This window comes from Rhincodon typus, chromosome 6 (assembly GCF_021869965.1).
Source record: "Rhincodon typus isolate 14 chromosome 6, sRhiTyp1.1, whole genome shotgun sequence".
Taxonomy (NCBI): domain Eukaryota; kingdom Metazoa; phylum Chordata; class Chondrichthyes; order Orectolobiformes; family Rhincodontidae; genus Rhincodon; species Rhincodon typus.
Genome location: NC_063337.1, coordinates 67,026,510 through 67,048,683, shown reverse-complemented (window position 1 = coordinate 67,048,683; position 22,174 = coordinate 67,026,510). Strand labels below are relative to the sequence as shown.

Below are 22,174 nucleotides of genomic sequence, written 5' to 3'. Positions count from 1 at the left end.
ACTAACGTCCCTTTGATCCTCGGTGCTTCCCAGGCCTCTACTGCACATCATATTTTCCTTTGCCTTGTTTGTCCTACTCAAGTGCATCTCCTTACATTTATCCAGATTAAATTCCATTTGCTGCTGACCAGCCCATATGACCAGCTCATACGTATCCTCCTGTAATTTAAGGCTATCCTCCTCACTATTTACCACTCCACCAATTTTTGCACCGTTTGTGAACTTGCTGTCCAACTTTCCTACATTCAAGTCTAAATTATTTATATAAACCATAAACAGCAAGAACCCGATACTGACCCCTGTGGGATCTCACTGGACACAGACTTCCAGTTGGACAAATACCTCTCAACCATCAACCTCTACTTCCTGCCACTCAGTTAATTGTGAATCCAATTTGCCAAGTTTCCTTGAATCCCTTGGGCTTTTACCTTTGCTATCTGTCTCTCATCTGGGTCCTGATCAAAAGCCTTGCTGAAGTCCAAATAGACTACATCAAAATTCAATCAGGTTGGTCAGAATTGACCTCCCAATAACAAAACTATGCTGACTGTTTTTGATTAATTCCTGCCTCTCAAATGCAGATTAATTCTGTCCCTCAGAATTCCTTCCAATTGTTTTCCCACCACCAAGTTTAGACTGACTGGCCTGTAGTTTCCTGGTCTTTCCCTTCTTGAATAACGTTACCACACTGGCTGTCATCCAGACCTCTCGTAACTTTCCTGTGACTAGAGAGCAATCGAAAACGTTTGCAAATACCCTGCTATTTCCTCCCCTGCCTCATTCAATAAGCTGTGATGCATTTCATCCAGTCCTGAACATTTATCTACTTTTAAGCTTACCAAGCTGCTCAGAACCTCCTCTGTTTCAATGCTAAATTTTAAAATTATATCAGACCTTCTCCCTGATTTATATACCCATGTCGTCCCTCTCACTACTGAACACTGGTATAAAGTATTCATTTTGAGCCCTACCTACTATCTCTGGCTCCAAAAACAAATTATCACTCTGGTCCTTAGTGAGTCCTACTCTTTCCCTCAGTATCCTTTTACCATAAGACACAGGAACAGAAAATAGGCCATTCAGACCATTGAGTCTGCTCCACCATTCAATCATGGCTGATAGGTTTCTCAACCCCCATTCTCCTGCTTTCTCCCCATAACCCTTGATCCCTTTGACAATCAAGAACCTAATCTATCTCTATCTTAAATATACTCAATGACCTGGCCTCCACAGCTTCTGTGGCAGTGAATTCCACACAGTCACCACTGTCTGGCTGAAAACATTTCTCCTTATCTCCATTCTAAAAGGTCTTCCCTTTAATCTAAGGCTGTGCCCTCAGGTCCTAGTCTCTCCTACCAATGGAAACATCTTCCCAACATCCACTCTGTCCAGGCCATTTAGCATTCTGTAAGTTTCAATTAGATCCCCCCTCATCCTTCTGAACTCCGTCGATATAGACCCAGAGTCCTCAAACGTTTCTCATATGTTAAGCTTTCAATTCCTGGAACCATTCTCGTGAACCTTCTCTGAACCCACTCCAGGGCCGGTACATCCTTCCTGAGATATAGGGCCCAAAACTGCGCACAATACTCCAAATGTGGCCTGACCAGGGCCTTATAGAGCCTCAGAAGTACATCCCTGCTTTTATGTTTAAGTCCTCTCAAAATAAATGCCAAAGTTGCATTTGCCTTCCTAACTAATGACTCAACTTGCAAGCTTACCTTGTGGGAATCCTTAATGTACCTGTAAAACAACTTGGGATGTTTCTTTATTTTAGCTATCAGTATCCTTTCTTGTCTCCTTCCAGCACTCCTATTCTCCTCTTTACGCTCCCTCTTGTACATTCTATCCTCCTCTGGGACATCTGCAGTTTTGTACCCTCAGACCTGGCATAAGCCTACCTTTTTCTCCTACTCAAATGCTGTACATCCTTTGATATCCAGGGTTCATGGGATTTGACGGTCCCACTCTTTTTCTTTATTGGAATACTCTGGCCCTGTATGCTCTGTATTTTCTTCTTGAATACACCCTACTGTTCTGAGACAGATTTGCCTGAAAGTATCTGCGTCTAATCCACTCAGACCAAATTATTCCTGATCTTATTAAGATCAGCCTTCTCCCACTTGAGAACTTTGATATCAGGCCCATTCTTGTTCTTTTCCATAAAATTCTTGAATCTAACAGAGTTTGCTATCTGCAAAATGCACCCCAAAATACTTCAAAAACTTGCTGGCTTTGTTACCTAGAATTAAGTTCAGGACCACGCCCTCTCTTGCAGGGCTTTCTACACACTGACTTAAATAGCTCTCCTGGATGTATTTTAAGAATTTGGCTCCATCCAAACCTTTCACACAATGACTACCCCAGTTAATGTTGGCCAATTCAAAATCCCCTGGGTTTCATTATACTATTACTTTGACACATCCCTCAAATTTTCCTGCATAGCTGCTCTTCTATTTCACAAAATCCCTACAGTGTGGATGCAGGCTATTCGGCCCATCAAGTCCACACTGACCATCTAAAGAGCATCCTACTCAGACCCATCCCCCTACCTTTTTTCAGTAACCCTGTATTTCCCAAGGCTAATCCACCTAGCCTGCACCTCCCTGGACACTATGGGTAATTTAGCATGGCCAATCCACCTAACCTCCACACCTTTGAACTGTGGGAAGAAACCGGAGCACCTTGAGGGAACCTACAACAGACACAGGAAGAATGTGCAAACTCGACACAGACAGTTGCCCGAGGGTGGAATTGAACTTGGGTTCCTGGTGTAGTGAGGCAGCAGTACTAACCACTGAGCCACTATACTGCCTTTTAGACTGTTAGGGGAGCCTACAGTACACTCCCAGAAATGCGATTGTTCCTTTTTAGTTTTTAAGTTCAACCCTCATGGCTTCATTTGAGGAGCCTTCTAAGACATCAACCCTCCTTACTGCTGTATTATATTTCTTGATCAAAATTGTGACACTTCCTCCTCTTTTACCTCCTTTCATATCTCCCCTGAAGACCCTGTATCCTGGAATATTGTGCTGCCAATTTTGCCTCCCTCTATGTCATGTCTCTGTGACAGCAATGATATTGTACTCCCATGTTTTACTTTGTGCCCTCAACTCATCTGCCGTGATTATCACATTCCTAGCATTAAATAAATACCATCTAATCATGCCAAACTCCCTCTGCCTTCACTGCCCTATAATGTCTGACTCACTTGCCATCATTTCTAATTTTGCCACTCATCTTCCCCTGGTGAACGTTGTCTCTGCACCCCAAGTTAGCTTAAAACCTCCTCAGTAACACTAGCAGACCTTCCCACAAGGATGCTCATGCCATTCAGTTCAGGTACAACCTGTCTGCCTTGTATAGGCCCCACTGCCTCCAAAAATGGACCCAATATCCCAGAAATCTAAAGCCCTTCCTCCTGCACCATCTTTCCAGCCATGCATTCACCTGGACTAATGTCCTATTCCTATACTAACTTGCATGTGACACCGGAGTTGTCGGGAGATTACTATCTTTGGGGTCCTGTTTTATAATCTACTTCCTTGCTCCCTAAATTCTGCATTCAAGATCTCATTTCTTTTCCTAACTATGTCGTAGGTACTAAGATGTACCACAAACTCTGTCTGTTTGCCTTCCCCCTTCCTGCAGCTATTCAGTGACATTCAATTACAAAGACAGCGGTCAAGGTCTGGTCAGTCAATATTTAGCAGGTGCATGTCAAAGCCATTCAGGAGTGAATACAATTCTGGGGGAGTGTCATGTGTTGATCATTGAGAAGGGTTAGGGGCCCTGTGTGGACATCTAGGGATTCACTGCCAAAAGCAGTGGGTGAGTCAGAGCTGGGGGAATGGAAATCAGGGGCACTTGTAGAGGTGGGGACAAAGACATTGATAGAGAGAAAATTGTGGTGTATGGGAGGGAATGTGGAACAGTATCAGACAACATAGTCGGCATTGGGAGGGTGGGTTCATGATAGTGACTACCATCATGGCGCCCACAGCAAAAGGAACGAAGTTGACATCATTCAGATGTAATGCTTGGGCTCAGAGCACAGGAAGGACCATTGTAGATGAAGTTCAATGTTGCCATGTGGGGGAAAGGGTGCTAATGGTCTTTTGATTAAAGTGAGGTAAAAGAGAACATGGAGAGGGGGGTGGGTGGGGTACTTGGTGACCAGGCAGAGTTCACTGCTAATGGTGTCAATCGCAAACTGATTTTCCTGCCATCACTTGCCATTCATTAGACACTAACTGCAACTGAGTGGGAGGAGTCGGTGTCAGTTCAAAGGAGGCAAGTGTAGGATCCACATCTGCTGAATGCTAGGAAATTAAAGGATCACATAGATGAATCAGCCACTTGCAAAGCCCAGCTACATTTAATTTGCAATCATTTAATCACCCATTTGCTACAATTTGCATCAAGCCATTTGTGCCTATAAACTGGACATGGGGATCTCAAAGATGCTGAAGTTAGCAGCAATGACATTATAAAAGACCTGTGTTGGGTAAAGGTGAACCATTATCCGCGCAACTTTCATGGCTGCTGGGATGGCACAAGCTGTCACTATGTGTAATGAAAGTCTGCATTGAATACAATGGGACATTGAAGTTGTGGGTCTGGGATGGGAAGGTGTTGAGTGCAGCAGCTGCTCCCTTTTTGGTGTAATGTGTTGGTCACTTAGCTGGCACTGCACCTTCATTAAGTTGGCGCTGAGGCTGAAGCTGATTGAATGATGGGGACATAGCTTTCTTTACCAGGAAGCAGCATGTCTCACTGTCTGGAGGATTATGCCACTGATAACCTTTCTGTGATTTAAGATAATCTTTTGCCCCTTCTGTTCCCAAAGTTGGTCATTTCCACTGAAGGTCCACTGGTGCGATGTAGTTTGTGGTAGCTGCCTTCCTAAGATGGTGATAGTAGATTTAGGAGGACTACGGCTGATGACAAGCCCAGGAACCAGCAGCTGGCCCCTGTGGAGGAGGCAGAGTACACAGTTCAGGGAAAGGTCACCGCTGTAGCACCCTTAGGATGCATTCAAGCCATGGGAGCACCAGAGATTTTCAACACAGGCTTCATTTCCTGGGAGTGGGTGAGGTTCAATGTCAACACGGCCTCCATGGATTCCAGGAGACTGTGATGGAACTATTTTGGATGCCGGTGTGGGACATGAGGGCAGCACGAGTAGGAAGCCATTCTCTCCTGATGCCTGTAAAGGTAACAGTCATTCTGAACTTCTATATGACTGGGTTCCTCCAGGGAGCAATGGGTGATATTTGTGGGATAGCTCAGTCATGCTCCTGACAATGCATCAGGACAGTAACTGGTGTCATCTGCACAAGGTGACATCAGTTCATTTTGTACCCCATGATGGAGTCAGTGATGCAGCCCAGCAGTAGGATTCAAGAATATAGCTGTTTCCCTGAGGTGCACGGTCGCATTGATCATACACATATGGCACTGAGAGAGCCATATCACTGTGGAATGTATCGACAAGAAAGGGTTCCATTCCATTAAGGATCAGGAGATCTATGATCACATTAGTGCTTTCTGGAGGTGTGCACCCACTAATCCTGATGGCTGCCATGACGTCAACATCATGAAGCACTCATACATTCCTGCTGTATTTGAGGGTCTTGATGCCCTACAAGATTCATTATAGAGGTCAAGAACTACCCACGGTGAAGGGGGCAAGACTGTTTAAGTGTAGATTTTTTATAGAAATATAGTTTTCTCACAGATCCGTAGTAAAGGACAAATATATAGGTAAGGGTTAAAAGTAAGGATTAAAAGAGCACTTGCTTGCTGCTGCAGAGAGAGGTAGTTAGTTGGAAGATTATTCCCAAGGGAATAGGCCACGGGATGTCCCAGGTGGGAAGCAAACTAGTCTGCAGATGTTAGTGGCAAGGGGTCAGGGCTAGGCATGATGAATAACTGCATGTTTATTTTTGATAAAGGTTTCAATGGACTATAGCCCCCAGTGTGATAGTGTTGTTAGATTTACTGCTCATGCTCAATGTGGATAGTAATTAATATAATTTTGGGATTGCGTCAGCCTGTTTGTGTAATGGTATAAAAGAAGTGTTTTCTTACCGTTGTATTCGGAGAGAGTTCAAACTCCTGAGTCAGACTTGGAGTCTCTCCCCCTGCATCGACACTGGTGTTTTGCTTGAATAAGGTTATTAAGTGCTGCTTTACTTTGCTGACAAGCGCCGTGTAGCAAGCCCAATCTGACACTGAGCTCTACATTGGAGACCTTCCCAGTGGGTCCTGAACAGTGGAAATCCAACCCCTATCACTCATTAGATGTTTAAGATTCTCAGGCTGTGTGTCTGCATGTGTGTCTATTTGTCCCAGGACTCCGCAAAGGCCTAACCTGCATCACGCTGCTTAAATCCAGATGTCAATGATACGGACAATCCAGATCTCAATCATATGGAACATTTATGTGTATTTTGATTTCAAGATGATCTGAACCTATATTTTGCAATGTCATGTTATCAATTTCAATAAGGATTATATTTCAGCCATTGCTTCAATACTTCCAGTGAGCCCTAATTTTCATAAATATTTTCAAGGATACAATCAGCACCAAGCTATGGACATAAAAGATAAAATGTGGTTTCTATTGGAATCATCTCTCACCATAAAGCTGCTAACTTGGCAAAATGTAGCTGATACCAAGAGGACTGTTGAATTCTTACCTGACACATGATTCATGGATGGAAGATTTGGTGATCGTACAGGTGGTGAATCATCATCTGAGCTAGCAACGGTCTTGATTGCGTCATGGTACAGTGGCGTGGAGCTCGGCATGGCAAACTTCGACATTCGAGACATCATGATGGATAAGGGGTTCTGGGAAAGGCTTGGCTCAGGGGGCATGGAGTAGGGACTGTGGGAGGGAAGATTTCCAGAAAGATTTCCAGAACCTGACTGGCCTGATGCTGGAACACCTGGAGGAGTTGGATGAGAAGGAAATGCAAATTGAAGTGTGATTAAAACTGAAAGTTAAAAAAAAGTTACTGTTAAAGAACGTCAAGTGCAGTATGGTCAATGTTGCATCTTCACACCACACAAACTGTAACTGAATTGGATTCATTTGTGGACATTCAGGGGATCAGGAAATCCAACTTATCTATTTCATGGGATACATACTAGCAAAATTATTCCACAAAATCAGTATACCTTCAGGTGTATATTTTGGTTAAAATACGTCCCTTGAGGTGTACCGTTCATGGTATGTAAACAAATTAACTGCCCCAGATACCAGTACATCAAGCACACCTTAGAATTCCATTTTTTTTGCAACGGGGAAAAGGTCCACAAAACACAGCTGGAATTGTATGTCTTTCCCAACGAGAAGTTATGGTTCAAGTTCGTACTACATAAAGCTGATTTTTAATTTTTTTTTGTTTGTGGGCCATGGACATCGCTACATTTATTGCTTATCCCTAATTGACCCAGAGTTAGAGTCAGATTCAGATTCAATCACATTGCTATTGGTCTGGAATAACGAATAGGCCAGACAAAGTAAAGATGATAGATTCCCCTCACTTCAGGTTTTGAGCAAGAGATGGGAGCTTTGCAAAGAGGTTTATTTCGAATGCAGTGAGTGGTAATGACCTGGAACTCACTGTCCTTGAGGAGGGTTTAAGCAGAGGTGAAGTATGCTTTCAAAGCGAAATTTAATGAGCATTTGAAGGAAATAATGAGCAGATGTATGTGGTGAGGGCAAGGGAATGGAATGGACTGGGTGCCATACAGTGAACTAGCATATACGTGATTGACAGAATGGCCTCCTTTTCAGCATTGCGACTAGAATGGCAGGGGCTGGGAACCTAAGAAGGGTGATAAGAGAGACAGAAACAAAGACAGTAATAAAAGGAAGAACAATAAAGTGCAAAAATGGTAGATAGAATAATCAAGTGCAAGGAGTAACTAGGACAGAGTATAAGGAAAAGTTAGGATTATTAAAAATAACAAAAAGACAAGCTTAAAGGCTTTGTATCTTAATGCATGAAGTATTCAGAGAGTAAGGCAAATGAATTGATGTTGCAAATTGAGGTGAATGGATATGATTTTGTAACTATTATGGAGGAGTAGTTACAAGGTGATCAAAACTGGGAACTTAACATTGAGGGGTATTTGATCTTTTGAAAAGACAGGAGAGAAAGAAAAGGTGGTGGGGTAGAACTGTGAATAAGAACTAAAATGAGGACAATTGAGAGAGATGATGTAGGCTCAGATGATGTAGCGTCTATTTGGGGGTAAGGAAATAGCAATAAGAGAAAGGAAACACTGGTTAATGGACTATATAGACTATCAAATAGTAGCCACACTGTAGGAAAGGGGATAAATCACAAATAATAGAAGCATGTAAAAAGAACAGAGAAATAATTATATGTGACTTTATTCTTCATATTGATTGAGTCAATCAAGTTAGAAAGTATAGTAATGATAACAAATTCAGACAGTGCATTAGGGACAATTTCCTACAGCAATGCACCATGGAGCCAACCAGGAGACAGGCTATCCTGGGATAGTAGGAACTGCAGATGCTGGAGAATCTGAGATAACAAGGTGTAGAGCTGGATGAACACAGCAGGCCGAGCAGCATCAGAGGAGCAGGAAGGCTTTTCTGATGAAGGGTCTAGGCCCGAAACGTCAGCCTCTCTGCTCCTATGATGCTGCTTGGCCTGCTGTGTTCATCCAGCCCTGCACCTTGTTGTTTCGGGCCTAGACCCTTCTTCAGAAAAAAAAAAATTTTCTGAAGAAGGGTCTGGGCCCGAAACGTCAGCTTTCCTGTTCCTCTGATGCTGCTCGGCCTGCTGTGTTCATCCAGCTCTACACCTTGTTATAACAGGCTATCCTGGATCAGGTAATGAGGCATGGCAACTACAATGAAACAAGGATAGAATTAGTTAGTTAAAATTAGTTAAACTATACGCCTGCACCCCGAGGTCTCTTTATTCAGTAACATAAATGAATGACTTGGAGGAAGAAACCAAATATACTGTAGCCAAATTTACAGACAACACAAAAATAGGTGGAAAGGCAAGTTGCAAAAGGCCAGAGTACATAGTAACAGAATTAGGTCATTTGGGTCATTCAGTCTGCTCCACCATTTCATTAGGGCTGATTTGTTTCCCAATCCTTTTCTCCTGTCTTTTCCCCATGACCTTGATTCTCTGACAACCAAGCACCTATCCATCTTGGACTTAAATACACTAAGTAACTCGGCCTCCACAACCTTCTGCAGCAGTGAGTTCCAAAATGCAGCACCTCACATTTACCTAAATTAAATCCATCTGCCAATCCTTGGCCCATTGGCCCTTCTTTGCCAACTCTCCTAGCCTGCCCAATTCCTTCTGCAACTTCCCCATTTCCTCAACACTATCTGTGTCTCCACCTATCTTTCTGTCATCTGCAAACTTAGCAACAATGCTCTCAGTTCCTTCACCCAAATCGTTAATGTATAATATGAAAGGTTGTGGTCCTAACACAGATCCACGCAGAACTCCACTAGTCACTGGCTGCCATCTTAAAAAAGACCCAATTACCCCCACTTTCTGTCTTCTGCCAGTCAGCCAATTCTCTATCCATGCCAGTACCTTACCTCTAAAACTGTGGGCTCTTATTTAGCAGGCCCCTGTGCAACACCTTGTTCATGGCCTTCTGGAAATCCAAATAGAATGCATCCAATGGCTCTCCTGTATCTAACTTGCTCATTACCTCCTCAAAGAATTCTAACAGATTTGTCAGGCATGACTTCCCATTGATGAAGCTGTGTTGACTCAGCCTGGTTTTACTTACACTTCCAAGTACCACACAATCAGATCCTTTATTATGGACTCTAAAATCTTATCAATGACTGACATCAGGCTAACTGGCCAATAATTTCCCGTCTTCTGTCTCCCTTCCTTCATAAATAGGAATGTTACATTAACTATTTTCCAGCCCTGTGCAGCCCTCCTTGACTCTGGTGATTCCTGAAAGATCACCACCAATGCTTCCACAATCTCTTCAGCTATCTCCTTCAGAACTTTGGGGTGTAGTCCATCTGGTCTGCGTGATTTATTCACCTTCAGACCTTTCAGCTTCTCCAGCATCTTCTCTTTAGTGATGGCCACTACACTCACTATTCGCCCTGACTCTCAAGAAGTTCAGGTATGCTGCTGGTGCCTTCCACTGTGAAAATAGAGGCAAAGTTCAGTTCATCTGCCATTTCTTTATCCCCCATTATTACTTTGTTAGACTCATTTCCCAGTGAACCAATATCCACTCTTAACTCTCAAATATCTTCTTTACATTAAAAAAAAACTCCTGCAATTTTCTTTTATATTACTAGCTCATTTGCCCTCATATTTCATCTTCTACCTCCTTATTGTTTTTCCAGTTATTCTCTGCTGATTTTAAAGGCTTTCTAATCCTCTCGCTTCCCACTAATCTTTACCACATTGTGTGCCTTTTCTTTTACTTTTATGCTGCCCCTGAACTTCCCTTGACAGCCATGATTGCTTCATCATCCCCTTAGTATGTTTCTTCTTCCTTGGAATAAATTTTTATTGTGCCTCCCGAACTACCCATAATAATTCCTGCCTTTGCTGCTTCACTGTCTTCCCTGCTAAGCTCCCATTCCAATCAACTCTGACCAGCTCCTCCCTCATATCTTTGTAGTTACTTTTATTCAATTGTAATACTGTTACATCTGATTCCAGCTTCTCCCTCTCAGGGTGAATTCTATCATATTATGGTCACTGTCCCCAAGGTGCTCCTTCACCCTACACTCCCTAATCAAGTCTGCCTCATTAACATTACCAAATCCAAAGTTGCCTATTCCTAATGGGCTTCAGAAAACCATTTTGTAGACATTCCATGAATTCATTTTCTTGAGATCCACTACCAACCTAATTTTCCCAGTCCACTGAAGAGGATACAAACTGTTTGAAGAGAGATATTGATTGGTTAAGTAAGTGGCCAAAATGTTGGCAAGTGAAGCGTAATACGGGAAAATATGAAGTTGTTCAATTTGGAAGGAAGAACAAAAGAACAGTGTATTATTTAAATGATGAAAAACTGCAGAAAGCTGTAATGCAGAGGGACTTGGCATACTTGTGCTTAAAACATAGAGAGCTAGGTAATCAGGAAGGCTCGTGGAACGTTGGCCTTATTTCAAGGGGGTTGAAATACAAGTGTAGGGGAAGTTTTATTGCAACTGTACAAGCTACTGGTGAGACCACATCTGACAAGGTAAACGCTGAGAGGATGTATCCCCTCATGGGAGAATCTAGGACCCTAGGGCATAGTCTCAAAATAAAGGACCAGCAATTTAAAATTGAGATGAGGATGGATTTCTTCTCTCAGAGGTTTGAGTCTTGGCATCTGTGGGGGCAGATTCCTTGTGTATATTTAAGCCTGGGAGAGATAGACTCTTGATCAGTCGGGAAATTAAAGATTATGGGAAAATGGAAAGTGGGCATGAGGAATATTGAATCAGCCATCATCCTATTGAATGACAGAGCATGCTCAAGGGGATGAATGTCATTCTCCTGTTCCTATTTTTTACAGACTATACCTGTTCCTGTCCCTTGACTGCCCATGTCATCTACAGTTCTTGTTCCTTCACTGCCTATGTTGTTTACTGTTCCTGTCCATTGATTGTCATGTGGTCTACTGTTCTTGTCCCTTGACCATCCATGTGGTCAATTCTTGTTCTCATGACTTGTGTTCTCTTCTGAATTTGTGATGAAGAACTCTCCTGAAATATGGTGCCAGAACTGAAAGCAATATTCCAAAACTAGGCACATCAGAGCTTCATACATATTCAGCATACTATGTTGTTTTGTACTCAGTATCCCTATTTATGAAGTCCTACAAGCCACATACTTTGTCATCTGCTTTATCAATACTTCAAAGATGATCCCCCATGTCCCTCTATCTTTGTTCGGAATCTCAGACTCAGAATTTTATAGTATAGGAGGAGGCCATTATCTCTCTACTAGCTCCTAAAATAGCTAACCAGCTATTCCCATTCTTCAGCCCTATTGCCATAGCCCTCTAACTTTATCACTTTCAAATATATACCCAGATCTCTTTGAAACCTCCTTTGGAATCTTTCTCCACCTTCCAATGCTGTCCTGGGCAGCGCATTCCAAATCCTAACAACTCTGAGTAAAGAAGTTTCTCCTCATCTTACAGTTAATCTTGAAATTGTGACCCCTAGTTACTGAGATACTAACTAGTGGAAAAAGAATACCATTTACTCTGTCATTTACTCTTTATAATTTTGAACACCTCTATAAGGTCACCTCTTAATCTTCTCTGTTCCAAGGAGAATAAGACCAATCTCTTTAATCTTTCATTGAATCTAAAATATCTTATTCCTGGTATCATTCCAGTAAATGTCCTTTACATTCTCTCTGGGGCTTTAACATTCTTCCTTAAATAAAGTGCCCAGAAATGAACACAATACTTCAAAAACATGACTTCTTTGCTCTTTACTCTACGTTTCTACTTATAACGCCAAGCATCCTATATGCCTTCTTTACAAGCATTTCAACATTCCTGGCCACCTTCACAGAATCATGAACATGAACCCTGAGGTCCTTCTGTTCCTGGACTCCCCTCAAGGTTGTAGCATTCTGCCTGTATTGTCTTTCCATGTTTCTTTGACCAAAATGTATTACTTCACATTTCTCTGCATTACAAGTTCATTTAGCAAGTGTCTGCCCATTTGGCCATCTTTTCAATGTCCCTCTGAAGTCATTCAGCATCATTCTCACAATTCGTTATGCTCCTTAGGTTAGTATCATCTGCAAATTTAGAGATTCTTGCCCTCAACATCCAAATTGTTCATATAAATCAGAAAAAGTAAGGGTTCCAACATCAATCACTGGGGAACTTTCAACTCCTCCAATCTGCTGAACTTTGACTGCACTTTGCACACTTCCTCTGAAAAGTCTCCAGTGGAAGACTACAAAAGAAACCCTTTCCCAAGTACCAAGGACCAAATCATCCAGACAGGCAACCTAATGATTTTAAGCCCAGCCAGGCTGACAATACATTCTGCCTATACATTTACACCAGATCCATTACCTTAACTATTTCTTCTTCTACTATTTAACATACTGTCCTTCCTTGCAAAATATTCATTCAGTATTTAGTTTTACCCTAGGCCTTTAAGCAAATTTCACCCTCTTTGTCCCTAGATATTTCTTAGTCAACCTTTTCAGAGATGTTATGACATACCACTGAAGCAGATGGGACTTGAAACCTGGGCCTCCTGGCTCAGATGCCAGAAACTAACGCTACATCACAAGGACTCTTTGTCTTGATTAAACTCTGTAACACCTCTTACATCTGCTCACCATTTACAGGCTACTAGAAGAGTTTTAGCTTCTCTTTTATGTTACCTGCTGTTTTGTTCTCATATTCACTATTTGCCAATCTTTCATTCCTCTTCATCTTCCCTCCCAACTGAATGTATGTTGTCCAGTTCTTACTTGAAGCATGTCACAGTGCATCATACAAACTTTCTTTTGTTTCAAAATATTCTATCTTCCTCATGTGAAAGGTTCCCTTATATTGTGCTTTTGTTAGAAGAATATACATTTGCCTGTACTTCAAATATTTTGTCCTTAAAGATTCATTGTTCCATTTCAGTTTTTTTACCTGTCAATCCTCCATTTTACCCTGGCTAGATTTCTTCTCATCACATTGAAGTCTGTCCTCTTCCAGTTTAGAAGATCTACTTCAGTTTGTTCGTTGGTCATCTTTAATACTGATCTAATCCTTATTTCACAATGATTGCTCTTACCCAGATGGTCCTCTACAGATCTTTGATTCACATGATCACCTCTTTTCCTAGCACCAGATCCAACAAAGCCTGCCTTATGTTGGACCAAGAATCAATTGGTCAAAGAAGTTACCCTCAACATAATTAACCACTGTCAACTATCATCAAATTCATCTAGTTTACAAATGTCCTTTTGGGAGGGAAATCTGCTGTCCTTACCTGGTCTGTCCTACACATGACACCTGACCCACGGCAATATGGTCTTAATTACTCTCTGCATAAATAGGGATGATCAACAAATGCTAGTGTCGTCATAGGTGCCAACCTCCCAAGAACAAATTAAAAACAAATCATTTGATATTGACCTAACTCCACAATTCCCAGTGTTCTTCTTGCTACTGTATTTATCTTTTTAGATATTCATAGATCATAGAAGCCCAACAGTGTGGAAACAGGTCCTTCAGCCAAACAAGTCCACACCGATCCTCAGAGCATCCCACCCAGACCCATCCCCCATAAGCCACCTAATCTACACACCCCTGAACACTATGGGCAATTTAGCATGGCCAATCCACCTAGCCTGCACATCTTTGGACTGTGGGAAGAAACCGGAGTACCCGGAGGAAACCCACGCAGACACGGGGAGAATGTGCAAACTCCACGCAGACAGTCGCCCGAGAGTGGAGTCGAACCCAGGTACCTGGTGCTGTGAGGTAGCAGTGCTAACCTCGGAGCCACCTTGCCGCCAGACAATATTATGCTAGAATCTTATCTTTTCATCTCTCCATGCCTCAGACAGCCTTGGAACCAATCCCCATCACCATTCCACTTTGAACATGTCCATCATACCTTTATATTCTTTTAGCTCCTCCGATTTCCTATCCATGTTTTCAGCTGTTCTCATATGTAGAGCTGTAGCTCCTTCAACCCTGTCACCCTCATCGGACCTCATCTCTACATCCCTTGCTCTTGGTCCTAGAAAATTAAACCAAAAATTTCCTTAGTGTTATTATTGCTATGTGATCAATCTGAATCCTCTGCAGCAAAGTTCATCTGCAACCGTAACATCAGGCTAGCAAATGAACGTACAGCCTATATTTCTATGACACCGTTATGCCATACAATGTTCCAAAGTACAGCACAGATTGCCAAGTACAATACAACTCTGAACCACATATGTTGATATTTGGTCACATGACCAAAAAATGGGTTATGAGGTATATTTCAAAGAGGAAAGTGAGATAGAGAGGGTTAGAACGAGCTAAGGACTCTGCCAACCAAAGGCACGGTGTCCAGTCGTAGAGTGATTCTGATTAGAATGCACTAGAAGACAGAATTAGCCAAATGTAGATATCACAGAATTGTGGGGCTGCAGGAGTTTACCTGGATAAAGAGGAGTGAAGCTATGATGGAATTGAAAACCGGATCTGAATTGTAAAATCCAGATACTGCTTAATCAGGAGCCAAAGTACATCAGCGAACACAAGGGAGATAGGCAACAGCACTCTGAGACACAAGGAGTAGAGTTTTGGATGATCTCAAGTTTACAGCAAGTAGAATGTGGAGCCCTGCCAGGAGTACACTGGAATAATCAAGTCTGGATGTGACAAAGGCATGAATGAGGGTTTCAGCTGCAGTGGGGTGACTTGCCAAGGAGGAAATTGCTGTTATTAGCCATGGCACAAGTATGAGATCAGAAGCTTATGTCAAGGCCAAATGTGACAACAAGTTTGTAAACATACTGACTTTGTCCCCACCTGTTACCAGGGAGAGAGGTTCAGTCATTAGCGGGACAATGGAGTTTGGAGTGGGGACTGAAAACAATTACTTCAGATCTCCCAATATTTAATCAGTGGAAATTCCTGCTCATTCATTACTGGATGTTGGATAAGCAGTTTGCTAATTAAGGGACAACGGAGGGATCGCACATGACACCAGAGTACCAGTATGGGAGTAGAAAGGGATGTTTCTCAAGTGATTCTCTCGAATACAATTAAACAGATAAGTCTGGCAGCAGGTGTAAGTGGTCCACCCAGCTGAGTGGCCTTAGAAAAGATGATAGCTTAATCATGTTAAAGGCTGAAGACAGGTAAAAAGGAGGAAGGGTTCAACTATGTCAGTCACATAGGATGTCATTCATGACTTTGACAAGAGAAGTACGTGGCAGGGCAGAAACCTATTTGCAGGGATAAAGCATGGAATTCTTAGAAAGTTTTGGGAGGCAATAACCCTCCACATGCCTGGTGATTCACCTGATCGTAATGCTATACTTGCTAATAAGTTATGTTTAGCCAAATTTGGATCAGTGTCATTGGTGCTTTGTTGTTGTTCTCTCTCTCCTTCTCACTGTGGCCATCCGGACTGCAGCTCCAGGGCTTAGGAAAACAGGAAAGTAACTTGTGGCATGTAGGAGATGTCACGTGAAGATATGTTCACGATTTTGACTAGCTGGATAAGGTCATTAGATTTCTTATAATGTTATTGCTAGGTCCTCAGATCTGGAACTCTGGGAATTGACATCATTGGATACCTGTTCACAATTTCTTTGGAAAGATGTCCTTGAGAGCCTCTTGGCTGCCCACTTAAAGATTTGCTTGCATCTCTCCTTCTGCCCAACTCCGCCACTATAGTACACAGCATATGTTACTTGAATACCTACTCTCTTCCTTACTTTCCCCCTCCTTTGTTTTAAGTGAGAGAAATATTATTTAGTACGCAACTTACCTTTAAAAAAAGGGATAGACTGCCTTTAAGAAGACCAGGCTAGCTGCACTACAGTACAGTATGTGCAAAAGCAAAATGTTGATTGATCCCTCTTGATCACAGAGGCAATTGCTGGCTGGAGAAGGAACCAGCAGTGAGGCTGATGGCTGATCCTACATTACAATCCTGGTTTGGACAATGCGAGCATGAAATTTGCACAATTCCAATCCAATGCTGGAAAAGTATGTCTATTAACCATAAGTTTTATCATAAAGTAAGTGATGGAGTTCTGCTGTTCATAAACCATTAAGCACAGATTGGAAATAGGCCTATAATATTTAGTGTTTTTACCTGCCAGTAGATCCACATTCACATTTTCCTTTGGCGTTAGGAAATGAACCATTAAAGGCTGTCTCCTGCAATGCTCCTTTTTACACAATTCACTCTGATTGTGTCTAATTCTGAGGACATGCCCAAGTGATGTGATGTTTTCTGCTACTGATTTAAATGTCCACAGTACTATTGTCAAGGACCATTGGGTCTTATGTCCCTTCCTCAGGTGAACCAGTATTAAACTGTCATTGCCTCCAGTTTGGGAGTTATACAACTGCAAAGATTAGACCATTTTTAACCACAGAAAACAAGAGAGAACTTAGTGATATAATCTCCCATAACAGAACATGGACATCTCAGTTTGAATTAACATGAGAATTAGTTCCTGAAAATGTCAATGTATAAAATGCAATGTATGACAGCTATTGATCCCAATCTGCATTCATTTCAGTACCAACTATCAAATCCATGAGGCCCATTTCTTAGACTTCTGAGGCAAGGGCCATCTGAAATAAGATACTTGACAACCTTTGAAGGACCTTTTTCAAAATTAGTCAGTTATTAGTGGGAGAGTCATGATCCCCAAATTAATGGCTTTAGAAGTTTACATTCATTTTCAACTGGGAGTGATAAGATTTCTCCTCAGCATACCCTTAAATATTCAAGCCGCAATATCTAGTTATGTAGACAAGCATTTGTTACATTGTTTACTAATCCTCATGCTGGTTTTATTATTGCCCATGTCTGCAATGATTTTCCAAGTAGCAATGTATGTAGAATAAACTGAATAAATAAAACTTCCAATGTGTCTTTTCTCTTCACTCTCCACAGTGATCAGGCCTAGTTCTAAAGACATGACAGAATGATGTAAAATCAATTTATTTTTGCATTTCCATTGAGGAACAGCTGTCCTTGACCCTGTGGGTCTGCTACGTGGCAGAACACAAAGGGCAATGTGGGGACTGTACAGCCAGAGTGACTGCACGATCCCAGCCAAATTAACAGGAGACTAATTTCTTCAATCTTAAGCTGCTGTTTTGTAGTTGCTAATATGAGCAGAGATGCAAATAGGTAGGGATCATTAGCAGATCATCTCAATCTAAAATACTAATGGAGTAGGCTGTCTAGGCTTGATGATGCTGGCTGGAGTCATGTTAGGAGGATCGATGATTGATCACATGACTTCTGGCCATGTGAAGTGTGACCATCTGACAGATGATCACATGATATGTGATCACAAGTGTCCATTCTCCACCTCATCCCAATACTAATTCTGCAGTCTCTGTATTTCTGCTTCAATCAGTATCTCTCCCATTCCTCAGTTTCACAGTTTATTAATCCTCATCCTCTAGTCTTCTCTTATCACTGCTTCTCTTCCTAAGTCCTCATATCTCCTTTCTGAAATCCATTCACCATCTATGGCCAAATATCATCCCTCACTCTCCCTAAAGTCTAACTCCTCAGGCTCTCAAATGTAACACAAAAGCTGTCTCGGTTCCTGAGAACTGGTGATTCTCAACACAAAGACCCCAGTGCCCTGAATGACACATGACTGGAGGCGTGCTCCTTTATTATAATCTGTTAATTTAGTATCAGCCCAGACAGTTTTGGGCCTGAAGAATGTAATGTTTGTATATAATGGTTGTACTACATACCTATTGGATTCTTCAGTTCCACAATGCACCCAGTTTCTTATGTTCTTATGAGATAACTCTAGAATTGCCACATCAAGGAAAACATTTTGTTTCAGCAAAATCACACTGTGGCAGCAGTGGTGGCTATGTGTGAAAGTTTCCACTCACTTAATGGAAGATATTTGCAAAAACAATTGAATATCAACCAGACAATAACTTTGGACAGAACTTCAACAAAGGGACAGTTCCTCACCTTCAAATGGCATAGGTTTCAGTGACTACAAACAGACCTCAGAGCAAAACAGATACCAACAAGACAGTGCAATACATCTACACTCGCAGCAAGGAAATGTTCTGAAGATGCACTAACGCAGTCATTTTGATGAGGTCCAGAGTCAACCAAGTGAAAAGCAAATTTCAGAAGTAGACCATGTTTTCCATTTGTTAACCCCACAAATCTTGTTAATATTATAAGAAAATCAGAAGATTTTACAGCCATGAATATCATAGCTCATGTAAAGGTAGTACTGCAAACAATAAAAGCTAAAATCAACATAGGAACTAGTGCCATCATATTGCCATTGCACATTTTGAAAGACACACCTCAGCAAATGGCACTCCATGGTAACCCAGCAAGAAAACATCTTACAGTGTATATTCCATGCATTGGTATTACTTAGGGATGGCCTGTCAGTGTTGAAGAGGTACAGGAGAAGATTCACTCATTTGGCTGTACAAAGAAGAACTTGGTATATCACACCAAGTCATTTTTAAAAATGAATAAGTACTAACATGGAAAGCATTATGCCAAGATATCATGTCCACATAATATCAGACACATGTAAATATTGAATGCACAAGACAGCTAGTAGATGAAAATAAGTACTGACCACAAGTGAATCAGGATATTCAGCAAGACACTTGAGGAATGTCAAACATAATCACCCCCAGCAACACAGGAAGCCTCTACACCCAGATGACGCTGCATTTACTTTTGGACAAAAGTAGCATATGACCTAATCACAGTGCACAGGGAAGATTACATCATTATGGCAGATTACTTTGCTAAACTTTACATTGATGACTTAGCAACGCAATGAGCATAACAACTGACACAATGACCATTATTTTTAAATTGTGTAGCATCCTGAATCAGGTAGTGTCTCATAATGACACCAGTTCACTGGCAAACTGTTTCAAGATATAGTTACTACATAGGAGATATGTGTGGAGTGATCCAAATCACATCATCACCCCACTTATTCATGCTCAAATGGTCTAGCGGAGTGTATCGAACATACTATCAAATCAATGATTGTAAAGTGTCAAGAAACAAATTAAGATTTTCACATTGCATTGCTGTATTTTCGTGTAACATCAAAGGAAAATGGAATACGAACCCCAACATAACATTTTCTTGGAAAGCACATGTAAAATACTTTGCCCAGCAACCAATTGTATGTCCATTCCAAGACACATGGCATCTTCTTCAAAAGCAGAGGAGAATGAAAGACATACACAATGAGTGAGTGGGTAGAGAACTACCAAAATTGTACACTAGACAGAGAATGCCCGTTAGAAATACAGATACTTTGATATCATCAATGGTTTCTCAGATATGCAACCTGCCCAGACTAATATATGCCACATCAATCACACACGAGGAGAGAGACAAAGGACACTCCGACAATGATGGTTGTGCTGTGATGTTGAATGCCATCAACCAACAGCAAACCAATCAAGCTGTCAAACAAGTGTTACAGAGAACAACACCTACCTCTGCAGATAGGTATAGTCACTAGATCAAGACAAGTCGTCAAACCTCCAAAATGCTACACTGATGTTTGAAATGTTAGTCTTTTTATCTCTATTTTAGCTGTTTGCATAATTATTGAATTAACAACACGTACCTGTGCAGAACCATGTCTCTCTGTTTGGGATTAACTTTTAGCTTGATGAAAAGGCAGATGTTGTATTATGTCTGACAGTCAGTATGGTTGTAAATGCTTACGGTACCATCACTATGTGATGGCATTTGAACTAAGGGTGTAAAGATCTCATTCCCTCATGTTATCTTGGGTAATTTTAAGTGGAACACTCTACTGGAAGCAAGCTCCTTTGTTATAACTTGTTAGTGTAAAATCAATCCAGATATACATGAGTATACTCAAGGTGTATTTTGAATCTATTGTGATGGAAAGTATTTGGAGTGTATTTGTTTTATGCATGAGTTCACGTTTTTGTTATACTGTCCCTTTGAATATGTTTTAATATATGTACTTTGTTCATGACTGTTTTTCAAAATGTCCTTGCAGATTAATGTGACAATGCGGTCACTTTAAAAAGATTATTTTGTTCTGGGTTTTGTTTTGAAGGGAGGTTGTAAAGGTAGAGATGCCAAAGTGGCTACAGGAGAGCCCCTAAGTCAACAATCAGAGGAGACCTTTATGTATTTTTCAAAACAGTTGAAATAATGGAAGGGGAGTAGCTAGTTCTCACGGTTGAAGCTTTCTTGATTTTTATTTCTAGCTGTAGCAGTCAGAAGCTGTTTGGGTCCTAGAAAAGTTGGAGCTTCAGAAGAATGATTCCTAGCTGTTACATTCTCTGAAATCTCTCTTGATGTTGTTCTCGCCTGGTTTGGAAAACTGCATGTAAGAATCAGTGTCCGAATTTACCTTTTTGCCAAGAGGTGTGTTTATGGAGTGTTACTATATTGGAACAGTTAATTAGTAATAGGTACTGTATCTATTATTCGGTCCAGTTTTCCAATAGTTGAGTTATTCTAAACTCCTCTTTCTTTTGTTTGTATTTTAACTATAGTGTTTAAATAAACTGTATTTTGCTTAACTTTGAGTGTTTTGACCAGTTGCATCACATCTGGAACACACACTTCACATCTACCTTTAAAATAAGAAAAAGTTAGGGTTTAGACTGCCTTCTTAAAATATTTTGAGGGGAGCTGGTCTGGTCCATAATATTAACACACAGCACTTACCAATGAAATAAAATCTCACACTTAGCACATGGATCAAATCATAGCTTTTAAAGGTGTCACACTTTACATTATTTTTAAAAATAAGTTCTCAGTTATAGAGATCCCATTTTTAAACTGGTCCTTTAGAAATTTAATCCATAGATTCTGTTATAACTTGAAATGAAGAAGGAAGACAGCATTCTGGGTTAAATATAGCTGTTGTTTAGCATCTTTGTAAGAAATCCTTTCAGATTTTACACCTTTCTGCAAATTAATTTACCAGAACCAAATTGCAATTCATATAAATAATTATTTAAAATTTAAACATGCCAAACTTTATATTGGTGATTTTCTTTTTATCTGGAATTAATGACCTTCACAGACATCTTGACACTATTACTAGTTTTTTGGTGGGCAGCATAGGAATTTCTAACTTAACAATTTAACAGTATAATTAACCTCACAACTAACCAGTATATTTCAAAATTACTCAAATTCCAAATTAAATATGGTTTTGGCCAAACATCCCAAACCTCCAGGCACAAGTTTAAAAGGACAACGACTCTTTTAAAATAAAATTCAGTTCTTACATTTAAAATGACTGTGTTGTTCCCATCAAGATCTGCCTGAGCAAGATATATAGATACCAGAGAAAGTAAAAGTCAGAACAAGGCAACTTTCTGATTCACACAAATCAACTTTTCCTTAAGATATGAATTTCCCTTCCAATTT

The 22,174-nt window shown here is 40.9% G+C and overlaps 1 protein-coding gene across 2 annotated transcripts in view; it reads right to left on the bottom strand.

Annotated features, from left to right (window-relative positions):
* The window catches only part of bcl9 (BCL9 transcription coactivator), a 136,983-nt gene that overhangs the window by 4,916 nt on the left and 109,893 nt on the right, over positions 1 to 22,174 (bottom strand). For both annotated transcript variants that reach the window (XM_048598360.1, XM_048598361.1), the window contains 2 exons: positions 14,648 to 14,773; positions 6,705 to 6,956 (listed from right to left, as the gene is read on the bottom strand). In XM_048598360.1, coding sequence (XP_048454317.1) covers positions 6,705 to 6,956; positions 14,648 to 14,773 — 378 coding nt within the window. The remainder of the gene's footprint in view (positions 1 to 6,704; positions 6,957 to 14,647; positions 14,774 to 22,174) is intronic.